This window comes from Condylura cristata, unplaced genomic scaffold (assembly GCF_000260355.1).
Source record: "Condylura cristata isolate star-nosed mole 26May11 unplaced genomic scaffold, ConCri1.0 scaffold00018, whole genome shotgun sequence".
In the NCBI taxonomy this organism is placed as follows: domain Eukaryota; kingdom Metazoa; phylum Chordata; class Mammalia; order Eulipotyphla; family Talpidae; genus Condylura; species Condylura cristata.
The window spans coordinates 38,644,823-38,668,616 of record NW_004567119.1 but is presented as its reverse complement, the minus strand read 5'-3'; the positions used below and the strand labels follow the sequence as shown (position 1 = coordinate 38,668,616).

The window sequence follows — 23,794 nt, the reverse complement described above, 5'->3', positions numbered from 1 at the left end:
GCTCTCTGGGCCTCTGCCCCTGGTCTCAGCAGGAGCACCTGTCATTCAGGGCAGCAGCTGGCAGCTCAGTGGCTGAGTGGCTGGCCATGTTTCTCCCTACAGGCCTAGATGTAGCACTGACTGCAGCCAGCTCGCAGCTCTTCCCTCTGCACGTTCTTTTTTAAAAAGATTTATTTATTTATAGGCTATAGGCAAAGGTGTGGGGGAAGTGAGAGGATTCACCAGAGACAGGCAGATTGAGAAGTCCACTGCTGAGGGGAACAGTGGGTGGTCAGGAGAGGTCTGGCGCGCCATGTGGGTCACCTTCGGGGCCGGGGATCGAACTCGTGCTGAAGCAGCTGCGCTAGCTTCACAGTGCTGTGCTTTCACTCCTTGCGCTTCCAGGGAGGGCCCATGCAAGTTCTTTTTGATTGGGATTACTTAGATTCATCAATGTGGGCAACTCGTCAGTATATGCCCCTGTGCCGAGGCCAAAGACAGTCCCCTGAGGCTCCCCGGGCTTGTCCCAGGCACTGTCCACCCATCTCCAGGCTTCTTGTCTCCCTGGCTTGCCCATCCATGCCGTTCCTCACTCCCCCTTGCATCTCTGCTGTGTCCAGGAATCTTCTAAATGCTGCTGTTCTGGCTCCGGCTCTTCTCTGCGCTCCCAGCACCCCCTACCTGTGCTGGGAACTCCCAGGTCCCCTCTCCTGAGCAGCCCAGCAGCCCACTCCCCTCCCCGCTGGAGGGGACTCTCCACTGGACACTGGCACTCTCTGGCAGCCCTCTGGCTTGGCTGGGGTCCAGCTGGGGTGTGCTTGGCTTGTCTGGGCATCCTGGCCTCACCACTTCCCAGTTCTGTCATCCCAGAATGGGGGTGGCAGCCAGAGGCAGAGTGGCCAGAGCCTGCTGACTTCGGAGGTGGGGGAGTCCAGCATTGAGCCACCGCCCAGCTTGGGCGGGGGACAGTGTGAGGACTTGGGGGGGCCGGCTGCAGGTGGGCGAGGGGCTTGGCAGCATCTGGACACAGGCAGGGAGGAGACACTGCCGAGCCCAGGGAGAGGACTGGGCCCTGGGTGGAGCCTCGAAGACCAGCCGGGCTGGAGCTGAGGGCATGGGTGGAAGAGGTTTAAGAGCAGCTGTTGTCTTCGGGAAGCCCATAAATGGTTGTGACCCCAGCCACTGCAGGGTAGTGAGGGGGTCTCCCCCTCTACCCCCACTGTGTGGGCCCACTCCCAGGGCCTCTGTGGACATCATGGCGTTCTCTACACACATTATCCCCCAGCCTCCAGCCCGACCAGGCGGATGCCGTCCTCATTGCTGTTCATCCTTCTAGAAGCAAGCGTGGAAGTCCAGCCCGGCCCAGTCACGTGGTCAACTGCAGCCCCAGGCCAGGAGCTGGGCCTGGCCGGCCCCCTCTGGGTCTGCGCTGGTGGCTTGCCCTGGCTCCTTTCCCTGGGCAGGGCTGCTGTGAGCTTTGCAAGTGAGATTCCAAATTGGGACTTTCCTATTTGAAGCTCGCCCCCATCTCTGCCCTCCACCAGCCTGTGAATGGGTGGAGGAGGCGGTTTGCCGCTCCCACCCACTATTTCCCATGTCTGTCCTGGCCCCCAGGTCAGGCAGGAGACAGTTGGCTTCTTTGGCGACTGTAATTGTGCCCCTGGGACTTACATGACCCACTTTAGCTTCCGAAGACCATGGGCTGTCAGAGGCAGTGGCGGGAATGGGCACCTCGGTCTGCAGAGTGCATGGCACATCTTTTCCCCTGGAGCCTGTCCAGCAGGAGAGGGAGGCTCTCACAGATGTGGGGGAACAGACTGTGTCCTCCACAGCCACCCCCTCCTCAGGTGCTGGCTCCCCAGACATCTCCTGACGCCCCAGCTCCCAGCTCCCTGAGGGTGTAGCACTTTCTGTCTGCAGGGAAGGGGGAACTGCACTCACGTGACTGGTTAACCACGATGGTACCTGGTGGCCTCAGTCTCCTCATCTATAAAATGGGCACAACAACACATGAGACGAAGTGCTGTGTTGGCACTGAGTAGGGCCTCGGTGAGGATTTCTGTCCCCTCAGGGCCCAGTGCCTCCCTGAGGCCCCTCCTCCACCCCCTGGCCAGCGGGGGCTGTGTGTTGGGCGGGAGAGCCCAGAGCCAGGAGCCGGGGCTCTGCTCACAGCGAGGCCTTGGGCAAGTCCAGCAGCTCCATTTCCACGAAGGCTGAGCCTGCCGTCTCCCCGCTGAGCGGCCTGAGGATGGGCTTGAGTCTTCCTTATTCATCTCGTGTTCTCGGCGCTAGCAGGGAGACTGGCGTGGGGCTTGGGGAGGGGGGGCCTGAAAGCGGATCAGGTGAAAGAGTGGGTTTTTGAACAGTGAAACATGCCAGGGGTAATTTTCAAGGTTGGCTAGGGCGGACAACCGCTCATCAATTAGGAAAGTGGTTTCCGTACCCTTCTGCAGCCCGTGGTCTCTGGAGGGGCCGGGCTGCCCTGGTCCCCCTTCCCCAAGGGGAAACCTGCAGACAGGCTGCCCATTTATCTCCCTCTTGTTGAGTAGCCTCAGACAGCAGGCCCGCCCACCCCAGATGGATGATTGCGCCGGCCCCGGGCGGGGGTCTGGCTTTGACAGATGTGCTTCCAGCTTTGGGGTCTCTTTTCTCCCTGTGGGAGCAGGGAACCCAGTGGAGTGAGGGCAGAGCTGGAGGGTTCACATGGGTAACCCCACCTCAGATCTCTGCTTCAGGCTCAGCTGACAGGTGTGGGAAGGAGACCCAGGCCTTGGGGCCTCAGGTATGCCCACCGCATACCTGGGGCAGCTTCCCAGAGTCCCTGGTTTGGCGGGCACCGTGGGCCTCATTCTGGGCAGCAGGGACTGACCTTATGCATATGGTCAGCGTGACCTTATGCATATGGTCAGCTGCTGAGAAGAGCCCAGGAAGGGAAAACACAGCATTTGGGGTCCGCCCTGTGGCAGCTCCGCTCGCCCGTGGGCCAGGCACCTTGCCTTCTGTTTGCCTCGGAAGAAGTGATACCCAAGATGTGAACCCCTCCACCAGGGTAGCCCAGGCCAGCGTCAGCTCCACTCCCAGGCCTGCTGCGCTCCAGCCCCCTCAGTGGGGAGGCCACTCTCCAAAGGGCAGAAGGAAGGGAGGGAAACTAGGCCTCCTGGCCTCATGCCCCCTTTGGGGCAGAAGTGTCCCTCCCCGAGGGGCTGGCAGGAGATGATAGGGGGCGCTGGTCTCCCCCAGCACCCAGGCTCTGTGGTTGGAAAGTGACCCAGGCTGGAGTTCGTGCCAATCGCAGGTCCTTAGCTATCACCCAGCTTCCCGGACCAGTGCTGTGGCCCCAGACCCCCAGTTCTCCCTTCCTTAGCCTTCGCCTAGCCCCCCGATGCACACGCTGTGCACACACCTGTCCACGGCGCCCGTGCTGCCGCCCACGCGCGCCGCCCGCTGGTCCCCGGCCACCGCCCGTCGCTGCCGCTCCAGGCTCTCGCTGGGTCTGGGCCGCGCAGAGCAGGCTGCGCCCGGCCTGCCGGCTAGCAGACACCGCTGGCCCTGATGCTCTGCTCCATCACGCGGCTAATGGAGCTTCCCCCCGCTCCAGACTTCTGGAGGAGCCATCGCCGCCTTTCCGGGGTGTGAGCATTGACTTGGGGCGCACGGTCAGCCGCCGGGCTGGGCTGCCCACCGCAGAGGGCCTCACCCTGCTGGTGAGGAGGTGGACGGGGGCTGCGCCAGGACAGTGGGCACCTCCCTCGGAGCTGGGCCCCAGAAGCCACGGGGCTGGGAGCAAGGGCCGGTGTTTCTGGCTTCCTTCCTGGAGGGCTCCCAGGCCGCTGGCACCAGCCTCAGCTCACGCTCTACCAACCCCGCCCTCTCCCCAACCACCCACAAAACACCCCCCGCCCCCCTACGCTCACACACTCATGGACACAGTCACACACTCGTGTTTTGCACGTTACACACGCCGTTGTCTCAGACACTGTACTCCTCACCTCCCTCACACACGCGACATCCTCACACTTTGCATACGTACATCACACCCACACTGACTCACACACACAGCACATGTGTTTACTCCACACACACTCACACACATGCACTCACCCTACACACCACAGTCACACCCACACATGCTCACGCTCACACAAACACTCTTACCAGCCCGCACACACGGTCACACATGTTCACACACACGCTCACACACACTCTCACACAAGCTCACACGCCCACACATGCTCACACGCTCACACATGTTCTCACATGCTCACACGCCCTCACACGCTCACATGTCCACACCTGCTCTCACATGCTCACAGTCCACACATGCTCTCACATGCTCACACACAATGCTCATATGCTCACATGCCCACACATGATCACATGCCCACACATGTTCTCACATGCTCACATGCTCTCACACACACTCTCTCATACACACATGCTCACATGCCCACACATGCTCACACATGTTCTCACACACCTGCTCACATACTCTCACATACACATGCTCAGACATGCTCTCACATGCTCACAGCACACTCACACATGCTCTCACATGCTCACACACGCTCACATACTCTCATATACACACGCTCAGACATGCTCTCACATGCTCACACACGCTCACACACTTTCACATGCTCACACACACTCATACACATGAGGAGTGAGGAGGCATTTGCTCTCCTGCACACCTCTGACGCCTCTGGCCCCTTGGTGGACTGTGCTGAGCCAAGCTAGCATGTTCAAAACTTGTAACGCTTAGTCAGGGAGAAGATGTATCAATTTTTAATGGTTTCAGCTCAAAATGAAGATGTGCGTGTGGTGTGAAGGATAACAAGGCTGTGTTCAGGGGCGGAACTGTGCTCCCCACATGGCAGGGCCCAGGGCCCTCTGACGCGGCCACACAGGGCTCCTCTTCTTCCAGCTGCCTGGATCTGAGCGCCCTGCCTGACATGACAGGCAGAGGCGCCAGCTGCCCTGGGCCTGCCCTCACACCCTGGCTGGAGCCCCATGCGCCACGAGGCCCACTGCTCTGAGGGCAGAGCTCTGCGCCTACCCCTTTCCCTCAGCAGCCTCAGGGCTGCCGGGGTCTGTGATTCACACCTGGTGGTCACCCACTTGGGGTCTCCTGGTCTTCCTGGCCTTCTTTCAACTATCCTGATACTCAGCATGTGAAGACTTTTTAAACAAACATTTATTTATTGATTCACACAGAACTGGGGTACAGAGGTGTGGGGAGCTGAGAGGATTCACCAGGCCAGAGGTGGGGGGGTTGAGAGGATTCACCAGAGACAGAGTGGGGAGCAGAACAGACAGATCTACTGAAATACACTGTTTAGGGGAGCAGCAGGAGAGATAGGAGAGGTCTGCTGGGCCATGTGGGTCAGCTCCCTGGCTGGGGATCGAACTTGTGCTGCAGTGGCTGTGATAGCTTCACAGTGCTGTGTACCCATTGCACCACCAGGGAGGGCCCAGCTTGTGAAGACTTAGCTTCTTGGTTAAGTGCCTCTTGGACATTGGGGGTTGCCGCGCAGTGGGGAATTCTGGATGAAGCCCCAGGATCCTGAGTTGGGGGAGGAAGAGGTTAGTGGGTCAAGGGCCCGAGGGGCACTCCTGGACAGGCAGCAGTGGGCACCCCCAGTAGGCTGCTTGGGGGTGGTCTATGGCTGGACAGCTTTCCCCTGGAGTGTTGCGTGCTCATTCACTCCTGATCTGGGCCCCAGCTCCTCTCCTCTGGGGTATGGGGTTCCTCATACTGATTCAAGTTGAGTCCTGACTGGGGTGGCAGAAGGCAGGGTGCCCAAGGACCTAGACTGACTGGGGTCTCCCTGCCCCTCACCACTGTACCTCTGAGCCCTTAGCCACAGATGCAGGACCCGGTGGAGTGTGCAGGGGTGGAGTGGCGAGACCAGGGCAGCTCTGCCCGTGTGCCTTGGAGAGCCTTGATTTCTTCATTTTTCAAAGAAGGGTTTTGCACCGGAATTGTCAGCAGGGTTCCGTCAGCTCTCACAAGTTCAGGGTGTTAATTGTGGGTACTTAGGAATATCCCAGACTCAGGGAGGCTCAGTGAGGCCTGCTCCTAGCAGGTGTGCAGCGCCTCTCTGGATTCCTGCAGGCCAGTGAAGCCGAAGACAGAGCAGGCTCACCTGGCTGTGGGAGTGGAGGCCCAGCGAGCAGACACACAGCTGCCATGGGAACTGGCTCCACCCCAGGCCAGATTCTGAGCCCCAGGGCCGTGTCTCCGCCCCGTCTTCTTTGCTATGTCAGACTAGATGCACCAGGGGATAAATGAGCCACTGCAGCAGGAGAGACTCAAGTTAGACACAGGGAGGACTTTCCAGCCCTTGGGAGCTGTGGCTACTTCCCCAGAGCCACTGCTCAGAAGAGGCTCTGATTCTGTATGGGGGTGCAGCAACCGTGCCCCAGGTAGAGACAAGCAAGCACCCCAAAGTTGATGCTGAAGGAACACACAAAAATGGGTGTTTTATTTTCAAAGTTATATAGAAAATTCATTAAAACTGTCCTCTGCCTCCTCGAACCAAAAGTTGGGGTGGAGCAGTGGTACAAAAAGAAATGACAGAAGCTTTCCCTTAATATTTGCTTTTCTTCAGCCCGCCAGCTTCAGTGAGAGGGATCTTACTGGTTAACCTATTTCCATCTCATTACTTGGCTTCTGCAAATACAAAGCGGGGAAAGATGAAAGAAGTTGTGTCTAGTTAGCTCTCCATTATCTGCATTAATGGAGGCCAGGCCTGTGCGGGATTGTCCACAGAAGCGCGTGGTTCCCGGCCCGGCTCCTGGCGCCTGTGCTTAGGAGGGGGACGAGGCTCGAACTTCAGTTCTGATGTGGGGGCCAGGGAGAACATGGGGAAGCCTGCAGGAGGAGAGGCCGGAACTTCCGGGCACTTCAGGACAGGGAAGCGGTAAGGCGAGGGCTTTGGGTGAGGACAGAGATCTCTAGGGCCTTCACCCTGCAGTGGGGGCCTGTGGGTGATTCCTGTTGAGCTGTGCAAACCTCGTCTTTTGTTTTCTTTTGCAATCTCCCATTCAGAGGCACTCTGAGGGGGGGTGGAGGAGGGGCGGACAGGCAGGTATATTTATGGGACTCAAACCAGCCATTCCTTTCCTGACACAGCTAATGCCGCCAAGTCCTTTTGCATCTTGCAGAGCTTTCCAGACTCCATACACACAACACACCTGCTCACCCTCTCCCGACACTGTGCTTACTCTGGTGCACACTGACATTTTCACCGATGCTCTCAAGGTCGTCTCTTATCTTCACAGCGAGGTGCTGGAGCACGTGGCCTCCCTGGTGGTCCTCAGGGCTGTCCATGCGCAGAGCCAAGGCTCTAGAGGCAGAACGGCCTAGAACTTCTGCGCCTGTGTGAGTGAAGCCATCTCCCGCCACCTCCACCTCTGAATTCCCTGTGTTCTACTCGACTATGGTTGATGGTTCTCCCTTACGTGTGGATCCAAGAATTGTAGCTCAGTTCTGAGCCCACTGGGTGTTTGGAGTTAAGGGGCGGTCGGGCCTCCAGACAGATGCTCACTGAAAGGCACCCCGTTAATGTGTCTCTTTTCTAAAAAAGATTTATTTATTTATTTATGCATACAGAACTGGGGTACAGGCCAGAGTACAGAGGCAGTGAAAGGACTCACCAGAGACAGAGCGGGAAGCAGGACAGGCAGATCAACGAAGTCCACTGCTGAGGGGAGCAGCGGGCGGGTCAGGAGAGGTCTGCCATGTCATGTGGGTCACTCCAGGGCTGGGGCTTGAACTCGCACTGAAGCAGCTGCAGCCAGCTTGAGCCACCAGAGAGGACCACGCCTCCTTCTTAGTGCCCCTCTGTCCTGCTTCCTGTTAGGGCCAGGCCCGTGGCTTCTGGCCAGCCCACCCTAACCCTTTCTGGACCTGCAGCTCCAGCCCTGAAGCAGCTGGAGGTGAACAGCAGAGCTCGATTGAAATGACCATTTCTTTGCTTTTCAAAGGCAGGTAACCTGAGGACTACCTGCAGAGGGTTGTGGCAGGTAGTCAGGGCTTTTTGAGTGTAGCCCAGAGGTGAGACCTACGTTGTGAGGCGAGAGGACGAGCCAAGAGTGCTTCCTGCGTGGCCAGACAGAGGGACAGCAGCCAGGAGGCTTTCTTTGCCCTCCCCTGTCATCCCAGTCCCCCCGGCATTTCTCACTATTGGAGACCCCCTTTCCTGAGCTCTCCCTGAGGCCTGGGGACCCTCCACGGGTCTCCTGGGAGATAGAGACATGGGGAAGAACAGGCTTGAACTCAGGCAGATCAGGCTTGAATTGAGATGTGATCTTTGGGCAGTTCAGCCAGTGGACTCTGTCTCTGGGCAGGCGACACAGCTGTGGTGACCATACTGGTACTGCGGGTTCCCCTGGCAGCATGGGGGCCAGTGGAAGCAAGTGGGGGGCTCCTTCCAGGCCAACAGAGCCTTTGGAGGCTGACTTTACATCCAACAACTGGTCTTGAACTTTTTTTTTAAGATTTATTTATTTATGCATCCAGAACTGGGGTTCAGGCCAGAGGTGCAGGGGTGGTGAGAGGATTCACTCAAAACAGAGTGGGGAGCAGAACAGGCAGATCGATGAAGCCCACTGCTGAAGGGGAGCAGTGAGCAGGTGAGCAGAGGTCTGCTGCGCCATGTGGTCACCTCCGGGGCAGGGATCGAACACATGCTGAAGTGCTTTAGCTTCTTAGTGCTGTGCTTTAACCCGCTGCTCCACCAGGGAGGGCCCTGGTCTTGAGCTTTTACCACTGGCGAGTCACTGCTTTTCCAGAGCATGGCTGCTGACCCCGGCATCGGAGTGCACGAGGGAGCTTCTTCCCTGTGCCTCTGGGCCACACCTCGGTCCCCTGGGGTAGGCTTTGGGGACAGGGTGCCCTGGCAGGGTTCTGGATGCCCCTGAGAGACCCTTTCTTCTCCCTTTCCCAGATTTCATGCCCCCCCAGGCCCTGCCCACTTCAGACCTTGACCCTGGCCCCTCCCTGCTCCCTCCCCTTAGTCACAGGGCCGTGCAACACTTTCCTGCTGGGGCCATGCTGATCAGACAGAGGAGCCCTGGAACCCCAAATCATTTATTATCCTCAACCCTTCCAGCTGGCTGCGTTCCTCACATCTGAAGCTGAGTCTCAACAGAGGCCTATAAATCCCCAAGGACCCGGCTTTTCCTCCCACTGTTCTTGTCTCCTAACCTGTCTGGGGAGAAAGGGCCAGGGCTGAGTCCCCTGTGGGTACATTTAAAGCTCTGATGCTGGAAGCCAGGGGAGCTTGGTGACTAGGGGTCACCAGTCACGTCAGGAGTCGGCAGAGCGGGAACGGAACAGCAATCCCGGACGCAGCCTTGGGAAGACGGCCATGCTGCATCTGCCGTGCCTGACGGTGCCCGCTGCAGGAAGGGTACGGGTCTCCCCGCGACATCTCCCTAATCACAGCCTCAGCTCAAGGCATTGAGAGCCTCAGCTCCATTTTGACAGGTCAGAATCATGAGGATCAAAGAAACCACCCCAGAGCTCAGGAGATGCAGGCCTGGCCCCCCACAGGCCAAGGCCAGGTGAAAGAAGGGGGGCAGTCCTCTGAGCTGCCAGTGCACCCCACCCCTTGGAGTCTCATCACATGCACCCAGGCCTCCCAACCTGTCCTTGTGCGCTGCCCAGGGCTCAGCCCAGCCACCCCAGAGCAACTGCGTGCGGCCTGTGGGAAGGCCTGGCCTGCCCCGCGTGACGGCAAGGACATGTCCGAGGGCCTCGGTGTCATCTGAAGTGACGTCCTGCGCGCCATGGTGAAGGGACACCTGCTCTTTTGCTTCTTCACTCACTCAGTGCGTGTTTATTGGCGGCCGGTACGTTCCGGACAGACTGCTTGGCCAGGGCGGGTCAGCATTCCCTGAAGGACAGGGAGTAAACAGTCCAGGCTTTGCAGGCCGTTTCCTCTCTGCTGCAAGTACTCAACCGCTTACAGTCAACAGCAGTCAGACTGTGTCAGCGCATGAGTGAGACTGCCAATGCAGCTTCATTCAAATAACTCAGCGGGGGCTGGGCCTGGCTCCTGACCTACTGGACCACCCCCTGCCTGGCGCCCCAGGGCGAGCAGTTGGGATGTGGGGCTGGGACGTGAGCAGCTAGGGTGTTGGTCTGGCTTTGGGGGTGCTCAGGAAGGCTTCCTGGAGGAGAGGCCATTTCAACTAAGGACCATATGCCGGCAGTTGAAGGGGGGCTTGAGGGAGGTACTGCCTGTGCCAAAGTCCAGAGTTGGGGGCTGGGAAGTGTAACACGGTAATTAGGAGAAGAAAGATAAGAGGCACAGGTGGGTGATGCTAGGAGCCCTGGAGGGAGAGACGGGCTGGGGCTGACGGTGGGTAAAGATCACAAGCCTGGAAGTCACATGCAGGGTTTCTCCTCGTAGTGACGTTCGGCTTTCCTGTCGTGACTTGCCCAGACACGTTTCACGAAGATCACTTTGGTGACACGGCAGAGCTCACTGAAGATGAGCAAGAGGAGGGACGAGGGGCAGCATGGCCGTGTGGAAGGCCGGTGGGCCTCTGGGTCTGGAACTTAGCAGCGAGCCGGGCCGTGACCGTCCCCAGCTAGGCTGAGGCTAGACCGAGGGAGAGGTCACCTGGGGTCCCGGTTGCCGAGAAGAGAAGGCTGTCCTGTCCGGCAGGCTTCGGGGCCACTGAAGGAGTAATGAGAATTAGGATGAAAACCAGAGTGCTTCTCAAGGGGAAAGAGGGGCAGGGGTCAAGGGGGAGGCCAAGTAGGGCCAGAATAGAAATGTCCCCTGGGTCTAGTGACCCTGAGGCCACTTGTAAGTCTGCAAAGAGCCACTTCTAAGGAGTGCTGGGGCGGAGCCACAGTGGAGGGTGGGAGGAAGACCGCATGGTGGCATGGCCGAGGGAAGGGGAGACGGGCCTCTGGGGAAGGAAGGGGCAGGCCTCGCTGGCTGGCTGGTGAAATTTAAGATGGGAACCAGCCAGCAGAGGGCAGGGGAAGGCTGAGCAGAAGAATGAACAGGGGTGTGAAGCTTCTCCATCCCAAAGGTCAGGCATGGGGGGTTCCCTGACATGCAGGGCCTGCGCTGTCCACTCAGCTGCCCGCTGGCCTGGGCACTGGAGAGAAGGCCAGCGAGGGTCCCTGCCAGCGCAGCTGCAAGCAGTATAAACCAGGCCGCTGACTGCTACAGAAGTGCCTCTCTCGCAGTTCTGGGGACGGGGAGTCTGGGGTCAAGGTGCCTGGCAAGGTCGGTTTGGTTCTAGACACGAGGCGGGAGGAGGAGAGGGCAGACAGCCCCCAGGCCACCTCCTCCAGGGGCGCTGCCCCCGTTCATGGGGGGCCGCCTCCTGAGGCCTCGCTCCTCCATGTCAGCCTTCCATTCAGCGTCGAGCTTGGGGGCCATAGACATGCCGTTCATATGGGGGTCTCCCCTGGACTGGCGCTTTGAATTGGGGGAAAATTATTGGTAAGATGGGCCATCATGGGGGGTGAAGACAGAACAGGCTCAGGGAGGCTCAGGGAGGTCAGGGATACTTTTTTTTTTTTGGGGGGGTGACTCCTCCCCAGAGAGAGAGTCAGGGCAACAGTGTGCTCTCGTGGTTTGTTTGGTGAGTTTGTGGCCACCAGCAAGGAGGCGTCATGAGGCGGAGTGAGTGAGAGCACAGGGTGACAGAAAGCACATTTGGGGAGTGGCCGGGGGTTTGTTCTCTGTGGGATGAGCAGCCCCTGCAGGGTTTTAAGTTAATGGGTCTGGCTGCAGTGTGGAGATTAAGTTCAAAGGAGCGCATAGGAGGTTCCAGATAGGAAGCTATAGCCAGACTCTCGAGTCTAACTTTGGAAAACACATGAGGGGGCTTGAGGATTTTGCAGACACCTGGGTCGAAGTGCAGGTAAGACACTGAGAACAGGGCAGGAGCCAAGGGGGACCCAGGCCCTTGGCCTGAGAACCCGGGGCCGTAAGGCTGCGGTCCTGGCACCCGGCCCAAACCCCCCCCGCCCCCACCCCGAGCGTCCTCATGTTTCCCTCACCGTCTGGGCAACGCTGGTGCTGCCTGTTGGTGGTGGAGAAGGGCCGTCACGGCGGCCAGGCCCAGAGACACTGCTTTATGGCCAGTGCTGCGTTCCCTCCTGCATCTGTGTGATGTTCCCCCTGGCGACTCCCAGGAGCAGCATCTTGTTTTTTTATGGCTGCAGGGAGGATGAAACCTGCTTTATTAACTGCTTTGCACTCTCACCACTTCCCTCTGGGCTCACGCTCTGTGCAGCTCTTTCTACTCACTGCAGCCCAAGTGAAAAATTCAAAATCTAAACCTGTGCTCATTGCCTCCAACCTTCCTTCAGACCTCCACCACTCCCCGTTATGAGGAGAAAGAGGCACAATTCCTTGCTGGGGCCCACAGAGTTTGCTGGAGCTACTTCCCAGCTCATCTCCAGGAGTTCATCCGTGTTAGGTCACTCATGCCCATGACAAGCTCTCCCACCGCTGAGCAGCTCTCCTTTGAGGCCTTCCTCTCAAACACACGTTCGCATTCCTTTATGTGTCATTAATATCCTCTATCTGGGAAGCTTGTAGGATCTCAATCGATACCTGTCGAATGGAGGCAGGAGCGTCTCTCACGTTGGCTCCCTTTTCTCTATGCTCTCCTTACCCCACTCCCTTCCCTGGTCTGAGTCCTTATCATCTCTGGCTGGGCTCTCCTCTCCTGGCCCCCAGCCGGCCCCCTCCACTCCCGTGGTGCTGACTTCCCAAGGCCCCACTTACAGCACAGCAGGCCACGTCCCAGCTTAGAAATCCTTGCTGGTCCCGGGGCCAGAATAGGCCCTGCTCCCTTTTCTTGGACCTCAAGGCCTCTAAGGCGCCTCTTCCCCTTGCTGCCTTGCTCCTAGGGGTCCCTCCGGGTTGGTCACTTACCCTGTGATCTTTGGGTGCTACTGTGGTCTTTGGGTGCTCCGCTCTTGCGATCAGGCACTCGGACCCCTCCATCGTGCTGACGTCACTTGCTGGCCTCTTCGAAGGGGCTTTAATAAACACCGCTCAGATTCACATCTGACCCACATGATTGAGTGTCATCTGTGTGCCAGGAACAATCACATCTATTCTTTACATTTTCACAACAGTTTTGAAAAGTAGGGATGATTTTCTACAGCTTTTTAAAATTTATTTATTTATTTATTTATTTATTTGTACATACAGAACTGGGGTACAGGCCAGAGATGCGGAGGGTGAGAGGATTCACCAGAGACAGAGTGGGGAGCAGAACAGGCAGATCGACGAAGTACACTGCTGAGGGGAGCAGCGGGTGGGTCAGGAGAGGTCTGCCGCGCCATGTGGTCACCTCCAGGGCAGGCGGGGATCGAACTCATGCGGAAGTGGCTTTAGTTTCTCAGTGCTGTGCTTTAACCCGCTGCGCCACCAGGGAGGGCCCGATTTTCTACAGCTTTTATATGAGGAAATCAAGTTTCAGAAGGAGACCTGCTCGGAGTCATCTGGAAAGCGGAGGGCTTGCCTGGAAGCCACACTCAGCCTCTCTCCAGGCTGCGCTGCCTCCCCACTGTGGGGGGTGAGGGGGGCTGGGAGGGTGAGGTGGATTTGGAAGCCGTGTACCGAGTCAGGGGCAGGACTGCCAAGCCACGGCCAGGTTGGAGGGAGGATCACAGGGCTAGCTCTGATAATGGCATCTATAAAGCACACAGCTCATGTTATATTTAATGGCGAGAGACTGAAGATTTCCCCCAAGATTTGGAAAAAGATACATTGAATGCCCGCCTTCACTACTTTAGTTTGGTCTTGTATGGGGGGCTTCTGCCAGGGCAATGAAAGAAGAAAAAGAAGAAAAGGCATCCGGCATCCAGCATGGAATGAAAGGTGGGGAACTACCTCCTTTTCCATGGCCTTATATTAAAGAAAATCCGAAGGAGCCCGCATACCCCATTAGAGCTAAAAAAAAAAAAAAAGTTTAGCGAACTGGAAGATACAAGACACACAAACCTGTTGTAGTTGTTTACATTAGCAATAAACAATCTGAAAGTGAAAGCAAGAAAGCAATTCCGTTTACAACATCTAAAAGAATAAAATACATAGGAATAAATTTAACAGAAATACAAGACTTACATGCTGAGAACTACAAAACAATGTTGAAAGAAATGAAAGCTTTAAATAAATGGGGAGCCAGTGTAGGACTTGATATTGTTAAGATGGCAGTGCTCCCCAAATTGATCTACAGGTTCAATGCAATCCTTATCAAAAATCCCAGCTGACTTTTTAATAAAGATTTATTTATTTATGCATACAGAACTGGGGTACAGACCAGAGGTGAGGGGCGGTGAGAGGATTCACCAGAGTCAGAGTGGGGAGCAGAACAGGCAGATCGACAAAGTGCATGGGTGAGGGGAGCAGTGGGCGACAGGAGGAGTCTGCTGCATCATGTGGGTCAGCTCCCTGGTGGGGATCGAACTCATGCTGAGGTGGCTGTGGACAGCTTCACAGTGCTATGCTTTAACCTGTTGTGCCACCAGGGAGGGCCCCCAGCTGACCTTTTTTGAGGAACAAATAAGTTGAACTTAAAATTCATGTGGAAGTATGAATAACCAAAACAATTTAATAATAGTAATTAAATTAATAAAATCATCATTAATAATCTTATTAAAAGAGCTAACAGTTCAATTTCAAAACTAACTAAAATGCTACAGTTGTCAAAAACAGTGTAGTACTGGCATTAGGCTAGACTTACAGATCAATGCTTCAGAGAATCAAGATTTCAATCTTTACATTTGTACACAGTCAATATTTTACTAAGACAAATCGGTAGAGAAAGGACAGTCAAATGGATCTCCACACATACACATAAAAAATGAATTCAAATTCCTCCTTTTTACAGTTCATAAGAATTATTCAAAGTGAGCATGCATTGTACAAAAATGAAAAATTAGATTAAAAAAGTATATAACAGGGCCCTCTCTGATGGTGCAGCAGGTTAAAGCACAGCACTAAGAAGCTAAAGGCACTTCAGCATGAGTTCGAAACCTGCCCTGGAGGTGACCACATGGCGCGGCAGACCTCTCCTGACCGGCCCGCTGTTCCCCTCAGAAGTGTACTTGTTGATCTGCCTGTTCTGCTCCCCACTCTGTCTCTGGTGAATCCTCTCACTGCCCCTGTACCTCTGGCCTGTACCCCAGTTCTGTATGCATAAATAAATAAATCTTTTAACAAAATTATATATATATATAAAATAGTAAATTTTTTAAAAAGAAATTAAAAAGCAATTATTCAAAGTGAACTATAGGACCCTCGCTGGTGGCATAAAGGGTTAAGGCACAGCACTATGAAGCTAGCCACAGCTGCTTCACCATGACTTCAATCCCTGGCCAGGGAGCTGACCCACATGACGACAGACCTCTCCTGACCCGCCCGCTGCTCCCCTCAGCAGTGTACTTCGTCAGTCTGCCTGTTCTGCTCCCCAATCTGTTTCTGGTGAAGCCTCTCACCGCCCCTCACCCCTGGCCTGTACCCCAGTTCTGTATGCATAAGTAAATAAATCTTTAAAAAAGAAAAACTGGCAGCCCTCCTTGCTATTGTTACAAACAAATACCTCCTGGTACCCACGTGTGCTTGGCACGGGGGTGGGGGCGTGGCTGATGCCAGCCCAGGTCTGCCTCATGGGACCGTTGGAAGAGAAATGTACCTCCACTTTGATAAGCAAAAATGCCTCTGTGGAGAAGAAAGGATATGGGGAACAGAGTGAGAGAACATTGCCTTAAGTGAAGACTTTGCTCAGCGATACTTTGCTAGCAAAACTTTGAAACCATCTAAATGTCTAATAATGGACTAGTTAAACAAATGTCACTGCCACTAATGGGGTATTATTTAGTTATTTAATAATAAATTATTTTTTTCACGTCAAAAGGTTTTATGATAAAATTTCATTAAAAAAAAGCAGACTATCCAAAGATACAGTGTATGGTCTCAGGAAAACTATTGTCATAAGGTGTCCCCCTGAGTTATCTCTGGGTGGTAGAATTATGGGGCATTACTCTCTCAATCTCTTGTCCCACCCCCAAATTTTCTACAATAACTTTGGGTTGCTTTTGTTAGTAGCGAATACCAGTTACTTGATTTAGGGGATCTGACATGCGGTGTGAGAGGGGGCTGGGCTGGGCGTGGCCCCAGCATGAACTGCAGGAAATTCTGAGGTTTGGGGAATAGGCAACGGGGCTGGGAATCTGGGGATCGAAACAAACCCAGACTGGGGAGAGGGGCTGATAAAGGGGGGGGGTGAGTTGGAGGCCGGGAGACGAGAGCTGGAGCAGTGTTAAGACACAGGCAGAGAATGTAGGCAGAGCAATGCTCTGGAAGTTAAGGAGCAGAGAGTTTCGAGAAGTGTCCTAGCTGGTAAACCAAGAGTTATGTGGTCAGTGGATTGAATAAAATACGTGGGAGAAACTTGAAATCTTGGAGTCAAGCCAGCACGTTCAAAACTGATTAGCTAAGTGACCTGGGCAAACCCCTGAACCTGCTTCTGCATGTGTTACAAAGGGAATAATAATGAACCATGGGCCTACTGCCTGGAATAAATGAGACAGTCATGGAGACACTTTGCACAGTGCCTGATGCTAGTGTGAGGATGGCTGTTCTTGCTCTCTTTCAGCGACGGTTGCTATGTCATGATACCATTTAATTATAAGTGGATTATCAATAATCTCGAGCTTTTTTCCTCCAGGCTATTTGGACAGAGCTTGCTGCACTTGGACTTCCGAGGTGTCCACCCCTCTTTCTCATCTGCAGCCAGCATGAGGAACATCTTCAAGAGGAACCAGGAGCCCATTGTGGCTCCTGCCAGCACCACTGCCACCACACCCGTGGGGCCTGTGGGGCCCGTGGGACCCGTGGTGCCCGGGGGGCCCGTGGGGCCTGGGGACAACTCCACGGAGAGCGGGGGTGCAGGGGAGAGCAAGGAGGACATGTTTGCCCAACTGAAGGATAAATTCTTCAACGAGATCAACAAGATCCCCTGTGAGTGTCCCTGCTGGCTGGGAGCGTGGGGCTTGGGCAGAGTCAGAGAAGGGTCTGGGGGCTGAGCAGGCGGGGGAAAACAGGAGGCAGCCCTCGGCTGTGCGCCCCCAGCTCGTCCCTAAAGCCTGGACTTGAGGCTGGGCTATGTGGGGACTCCCTTCTGGGATGGGAGGGTGAGTGTGGTCCAGCGCTAACGAAGGGAACAGGGGTGTTTATGTGGCTTGACTTCTACGTAATTGGGAAAATTGGAAAACTGTCAAATGATAAAGAAAGAATTACGAAGCAGAATTCAACATCATGTTTTCCTGTTTCACTCTGACACTACTTTATTTTGGAAGATAGACGATCAAAGCCCCCACTGCTTTCTGAATCCCTGGCGAAAGCTGTAGGAGGCCCAGAGGCCCAGTCTAAGGGGGCGCCTCAGTAGGTGATGATGCTTCAGGACCGCGGAGAGCACCCAGAGGGTACCAAACCCTGGCATTATGCCAAGTCCAGCCTTCTAAGGCCTTAAGGAGCTTGGCCTTCCTGGCTCAGGGTCAGCCCTGTCAAGACGGGGCAAGGAGTGTGGTCCCAGGTCTCTTCCTGTACACCTGACTCTGATAAGATCCGCCCCATCCTGTCCACGGGTTCTCCATAGATCAAACTGGTCAGTTTTGATAGAGTCAAACTGATGCTCGTCCTTACACATGGTGGCTGTCTCTCACTTAGCAGCTGTACCCACGAAGGCTATAGGCCAGGAAAAGTGCAAGCATTCGTGAACAAGCATTCTGCGTGCAAATGGACACGCCTGACACGCACATCTCTCAGGGTGTGCGGCTAAAAAGTTGCGGGGTGTGGACATGGAGGGGAGTGAGCGTCATGGGGTTAGGTGCTGCAGGGCCCAGCACTGCTGACTCCCGGGGTCTCCTCTGTGTGGACAGTGCCGCCCTGGGCGCTGATCGCCATCGCCGTGGTCGCCGGCCTCCTGATCCTCACCTGCTGCTTCTGCATCTGCAAGAAGTGCTGCTGTAAGAAGAAGAAGAACAAGAAGGAGAAGGGCAAAGGCATGAAGAACGCCATGAACATGAAGGACATGAAAGGGGGGCAGGTAGGACGGCACAGGGCGGGAGGGTCTGCGGGGCTGCACCCAGGCCTTCCCAGGCAAAGGCTTCTGCCCCACGGCCCCCCCTGCGGCCACATCCAGCCCAACAGCAGCTACCCGCCAGCTGGGGAGCTGGGACCCCCCTGCACTAGCAGGGCCTCACGCTGCAGAAGACAGGGGAAGAGAATGCATCGACTTCAGAGAGGCTGCTGGGCACAGTGCTGCACGCAGACTCCCACCCGCTAGAAAGGCATCATTTGGGCGCCCTTGGGTTCTTCTGCCTGGAGACTGCAGAACTATTTCTCATGCGTGTAGCTGGGTCGGGTGGGGAATCAAATGAGAAAGAATTTCCTGAAGCACCGGGCCAAGAGGAGTCCATCTCTGCTTACCTAACACTTTATCTACCCGTGTCCTTTGGGTTGCTCAGCTTGGAGAAGTCCCCCTTTGCCCCAACTTTCTCCTTTCAAGTTTGCAGAAGCACGGGTGTGCTTTGCTGTCCCCACTTTTGGTCTAGGAGTGATTGGGAAAATCAGGAGTTAATACGGAGGGTGGAAGGAAGGGCCTGGTCTTAAAAGTGAGCCAGAGCTGAAAGTGGTCTTTGAGAGTGTGCCTAATTGTGTGTGGGTGGTTGGGGATAGTGTCCACCCTGAGTGTAGCCCACCCTGGGTATAGCCCACCCTGAGTGTAGCCCACCCTGGGTGTAGCCCAGCCTGAGTGTAGCCCACCCTGGGTGTAGCCCACCCTGGGTACAAGAGCCCATCTTGGTCTCACCCAAGGGGTGGAATTCAGGCTGCTCTGGGTTGTAGAATTTTCTCTTACCTCATTTTCTTCCTTCTCTCCCCCCTCCTGTGGACTCACCTGCTCCTGAACACCTGGACTGCATCCTGGTATGTCTTGGCCAGGGTGGGTGTGGACGTCCTGGGGAGGGGCTACCAAGGGAAGACTGACCCTGGCCTCGGAAGCTGTGGAGCCGGGAGGCAGCGCCCACATAGTGCCGTGACCTGGGCGAGAGGGGCACTGTCTTGCTCACGCAGGGCTGGGGGTCTGAGGGGCCGTGCGGGGCTCTCACAGGCGGTACCCCGGCCCGTGCCACAGCCCCTGCCCCGGGCCCCACCTGGCCTCCTGTTGCCTGTGCCAAGCCAGGGGCTTCCCTCGTGGCCCCTTTTAACTTGTTCCTCCTTTCCCAGGCTCCCACAGGATGATGACGATGCAGAGACAGGCCTGACGGAGGGCGAAGGCGAAGGGGAGGAAGAGAAGGAGCCTGAGAACCTGGGCAAGCTGCAGTTTTCCCTGGACTATGACTTCCAGGCCAACCAGGTGCGTGGGGTGGCTGTGGCGCCCAGTGGGAGACGGGAGGAGGGCTGGGAGTTGGGGAGAAATAGCTGAGAGAGGAAGGATGGAAACAGACCCACCCCCACCGCGGACACCGTGGGCATTGCGCTCGCCCTGGGCCGAGCAGGCTGGGAAGCACAGGACGTGTGTCCTGTGCCACCGGCCTGCTCTAGCGAGGGTCCGGCCCCGGCTGGCTCTGCCATGGCCCTGTGCACCAACCTGGGCAGGCCAGCGGCCCCCTGTCTTCCGCTCCCCATGTCGTTCCACCCCCTGGAGGTGGAGACCAGCCTCCCCCTGTAGCACCGGCCTGCCCCCAACCCCCAGCGCCCGCCAGGTGGGTGCCAGGTCTGGGACCATTTTGGGGTTCGCACAGCCCCGACACTGCCTTGCTCTCTTCACAGCTCACCGTGGGCGTCCTGCAGGCCGCGGAGCTCCCTGCCCTGGACATGGGCGGCACCTCAGACCCTTACGTCAAAGTCTTCCTCCTTCCAGACAAGAAGAAGAAATATGAGACCAAAGTGCACCGGAAGACACTGAACCCTGCCTTCAACGAAACGTTCACCTTCAAGGTGATGAGGGCCGGAAGGGTGCTGCCTCGGGCCCTGCCCCGGCCCCAACTTCGTCCTGCTGACCGTCCCATGGCTGTCAGCTTGGATAAGGCCCCCACACCCAAGCTTCTCCTTTCAAGTCCACAGAGGGCCCCGTGTGCTTGGCCTTCCCCACATTGTTCTGGAAGTGACAGCGAGGAAACTTGCCTGGAGCCAGCTCAGTCTGGAAGCACAGCAGGCTGCACTGGGTCAGACCCTCCCAGCCTCCACCCTGCTCCGCCCTCTCTCTGTCCCCACAGACAGCCCCCCCAGCCCCGTCTGCAGACCACGCCAGGGCCCTGCCCACAGCACACCCTCTCTAACATGACCCTCTCTGCGCCTGCTGCTGCTTGTGCCTGCAGGTGCCGTACCAGGAGCTGGGGGGCAAGACCCTGGTGATGGCCATCTACGACTTTGACCGCTTCTCCAAGCACGACATCATCGGAGAGGTGAAGGTGCCCATGAACACCGTGGACCTCGGGCAGCCCATTGAGGAGTGGCGAGACCTGCAGGGTGGGGAGAAGGAAGAGGTGAGGGGAGACACTGGGCTGTGGGCTCCCTGGCCGTGGGAGGGGCGGTGGGCTGGGTCCCTGCGCCCCACTTCCTGGCTGCCTGACCTGGGCACACTTCCATCTCTGCCTGGGTTCTCGTTCATCTCCCACAGTGAGGATTAGCTGCATCTGCCAGTGTGTGGCGTCGGGGTGGGGGCTGGCATCTCTAGGCGCTCAAGTAGAGGACACTATTGTAGTTATCCTAAATCACAGCCTGTGATCTACCACTGCCTCAGTTTACCCACAAGGGAAGCACATCCTTTTTGGGGAGTGACTGGGAGAAAGCTCTTGCCCGGAGCCAGCCCAGTCTGGAACAGTGGATTCCAGAACCCTTTGTTCTAAAGGCTTCTCAGCGTGTGGGCTTGTCTTCCCAGCAGCTGCCACAGCATTTATTCACGGGCCAGATACCTGCCAGGCACCTGCCTTGCACCAATAAGCCCGTTTTCACTGCTGCGCTTCACTGCTGCGCCTCCCTGCTGCTCCTCCCAGCCAGCAGTCAGGTCTCGGCTAAGGCGCTGGGGTATGGGTGCCGGGTGGGGCCCAAGCAACGAGAAAGCATGCTTCAGACACCCAGGAGGGAAGCACCGGGGTGTAGGGAGGTGGCCGGCCTTGGCCAGAGCAGCTGGCCCGGGGAAGCCCCACTCCGTGGTCTTGCGAGAGCTCTGGAGTCCGGAGCCCTGGTCTTCACCCTGCGGCCCCACTGCTAAAGTGCTTTGAACTTGAGAGTCTCGTTGGTCACAGAGAGTCTTGCCCTGTCTTCATGGAAGAGTTGCAGTGACAGTGACATAAGAGAAGGGACACAGAGCACTTTGCAAACACAAATTGCTGTGCTGTGGGTGGGTGACGGAGGGACCTAGGGGCGGCCTGGGCCAGGGAGGACTCCCCCAACCGTGCAGCCCCAGTCCACTCCTCTCCCTGCCCCCCTCCACCTGGGGTAGGAGCGCTAGCCTACCCACGGCTGCCAGCTGCTCCCAGGCGCCACCCACCCCCTGCCCGAGCCTGCCCTCTGCCCCTCACTTACCAGCCTGCTAAGGTCAGCACACCGTGGCGCCAGCTGGCCGCCGGCAGGGGCATTGCTGCCTGCACCGGGAGGTCGCGTCAAGTGTCCGCTGACCTCATCCGTTGTAGATGTGGAGACTGTGGGCCGAGGGAGCTGGGACCACCCCTGCCTTGCTGGTCTCTGCAATGCAGCAGGATGAGCGAGATGACCCCGGCCCCTGCTTCCCTTGACAGCCAGAGAAGCTGGGCGACATCTGCACCTCCCTGCGCTATGTTCCCACGGCCGGGAAGCTCACCGTGTGCATCCTGGAGGCCAAGAACCTCAAGAAGATGGACGTGGGTGGCCTTTCAGGTATTGCAGAGCTTCTGGCTGCCAGTGGGTGGCACCAACGAGCCAGTCACAGCCCAGCACCCTCAGTGCATTGCCCAGGCCCAGCCACTGTCCTGCAGGGGAACATTGGGGGGCCTCCAGGAGCTGCTTCGGTCTGGCTTTCCAGCCCCCACCCACGCTTTCTCCAAAGGCCCCTTGCACCTGCCTACCTGCTCCCTTCCCTGTGCCCTGTGTGCGCTGGAAGATGGGATCAGAGAGGTCTCGCGCCCTGGATGAGTTGGTGCCTCAGGATTTTGCTGCTGGACTTGGCCCAGAGCCTGTTGTGTGTGTGACCAGAAGCCAGGACACGGGGTGTTTGGGTCGGCCTGGCCTGCAGTTCCCTGGCTGCTGCCTCTGCTGGCCCAGAGCTCCAGCTCTCACTGAGCTGCTGTGTGACCTCAACAGACCATTTCTCTTCTCCGGGCCCCACTTTCTCATCTGCAGGGTCCGGAGGGCTGGACTGGCTTGGGGTGGCAGGTGTGTGCCGGGCCTCTGGCATTGTCCGCCCACTGCGTCCAGGCAGCCCCGACGGCTCACCGAGGCCTCACTCGGGCTGCAGAATGGCCTGACGTAATTTCCCAGGCAGCCACAACTGATGCGCCAGTGGTGGTGCTGGGTGGAAGCTTTTTATCTCCCCGCTCCGATCCAGATGCTCACTCTGCTGTCTGAGGTCGGGCTTGCTGAGCGCCTGGTCCCGGCGGTGCTCTGGGGTGGGGATGACAGAGGCTGAGGTGTCTCTTGGCTGGGGTTCTCCCCACAGACCCCTACGTGAAGATCCACTTGATGCAGAACGGCAAGCGCCTCAAGAAGAAGAAGACGACGGTGAAGAAGAAGACCCTGAACCCATACTTTAACGAGTCCTTCAGCTTTGAGATCCCCTTCGAGCAGATTCAGGTGCGGGGGGGCCCCTGGAGGCTCTGGCATGGGGCGGGGGAGGGCAGCAAACATAGGTGGGGCCTACGGAGAGGTGTTCTGTGAACCTCACAGAAGCCCCTGAGGGTTGGGGGGCTCTGACTAGCGTGCAGTCCCGGGACCCCTTTCTGGGGCATCTGAGCATTCCTTTTCTGAGAGAGGAGCATAGCTATGCAGGTGGGCATGCGCACACACCTGGGATGTCAGGTCTGCTGAGGAGGTGGGTGGCCTCCCCCTTCTCCACGCACCCCTCTCTTGACCATCCTCGTCCCCTCTTCTGCTGCTCCTAGGTCCACTCCCACCCACCCCCATGGCCCCTCCGTTCCCCCATCCTCCTTGTCACCTCTCCTGCCCTCCCAACAGTGCTACAGGTGACCCTGTCTGTCACCACTCTGGGCTCGAGCAGACGGATGCCTCCCGGGCCCCTGGGCTCTCAGAACCTCCCTTGTCTCTGGGTTTCTCCCTCCCGCATCCCCACTGTCCCCCAGGAGGGTGGGATGGGGGTTGGGAGTGTGGAGAGGGCCTCAGAGCTGGCACTGTCATTCCTGATGGCCTCCAGGGAACAGCAGGCAACAGATGAGGTCCTGGGAACAGCAGGTGACAGGTGAGGCCCTGGGAACGTTGCAGACGTGAAGTGCTCGGGCCTGGGCTTCTCGAGCTCAGCGTGCCAAGAGCCAGACCTCCCCCGGCCCAACTGGCTTCGCCTTAATTCTGTTTCAACAGATCTCCCCACCCAGCCGCCAAGGCAGATGCCCCCCCCCCTTTCTCTTCTCAAACGGTCTTAGCTGAGTGTTCCCCAAGGGGTGACGCTCACCAGGTGCTAGAGAAATGTGTAGCAGGAGCGTCTTTGCTGTCAAGGAATCACAGCTGGGAGAGGGCAGGAAAGGGACCTGTGGGGCTGAAGGAGGAGGGCGAAGAGAGAGGCTGTGGGCAGTTGGGGTGGGGTTCCCAGGGCCCTGCCATGC

General features: G+C 57.1%; 1 protein-coding gene across 3 annotated transcripts in view; it reads left to right on the top strand.

Annotated features, from left to right (window-relative positions):
- SYT2 (synaptotagmin II) overlaps window positions 1-23,794 on the top strand; it is a 95,856-nt gene that overhangs the window by 65,482 nt on the left and 6,580 nt on the right. For 2 of the 3 annotated variants that reach the window (XM_012726865.1, XM_012726866.1), the window contains exons 2-8: window positions 16,705-16,997; window positions 17,918-18,084; window positions 19,276-19,395; window positions 19,812-19,979; window positions 20,360-20,527; window positions 21,782-21,899; window positions 22,678-22,811. In XM_012726865.1, the coding sequence (XP_012582319.1) occupies window positions 16,775-16,997; window positions 17,918-18,084; window positions 19,276-19,395; window positions 19,812-19,979; window positions 20,360-20,527; window positions 21,782-21,899; window positions 22,678-22,811 (1,098 nt within the window). In that variant the 5' untranslated portion in view covers window positions 16,705-16,774. Of the gene's footprint in view, window positions 1-7,327; window positions 7,364-16,704; window positions 16,998-17,917; window positions 18,085-19,275; window positions 19,396-19,811; window positions 19,980-20,359; window positions 20,528-21,781; window positions 21,900-22,677; window positions 22,812-23,794 lie in introns of those variants that run through there. The other variant, XM_004685514.2, reaches the window with a different exon arrangement.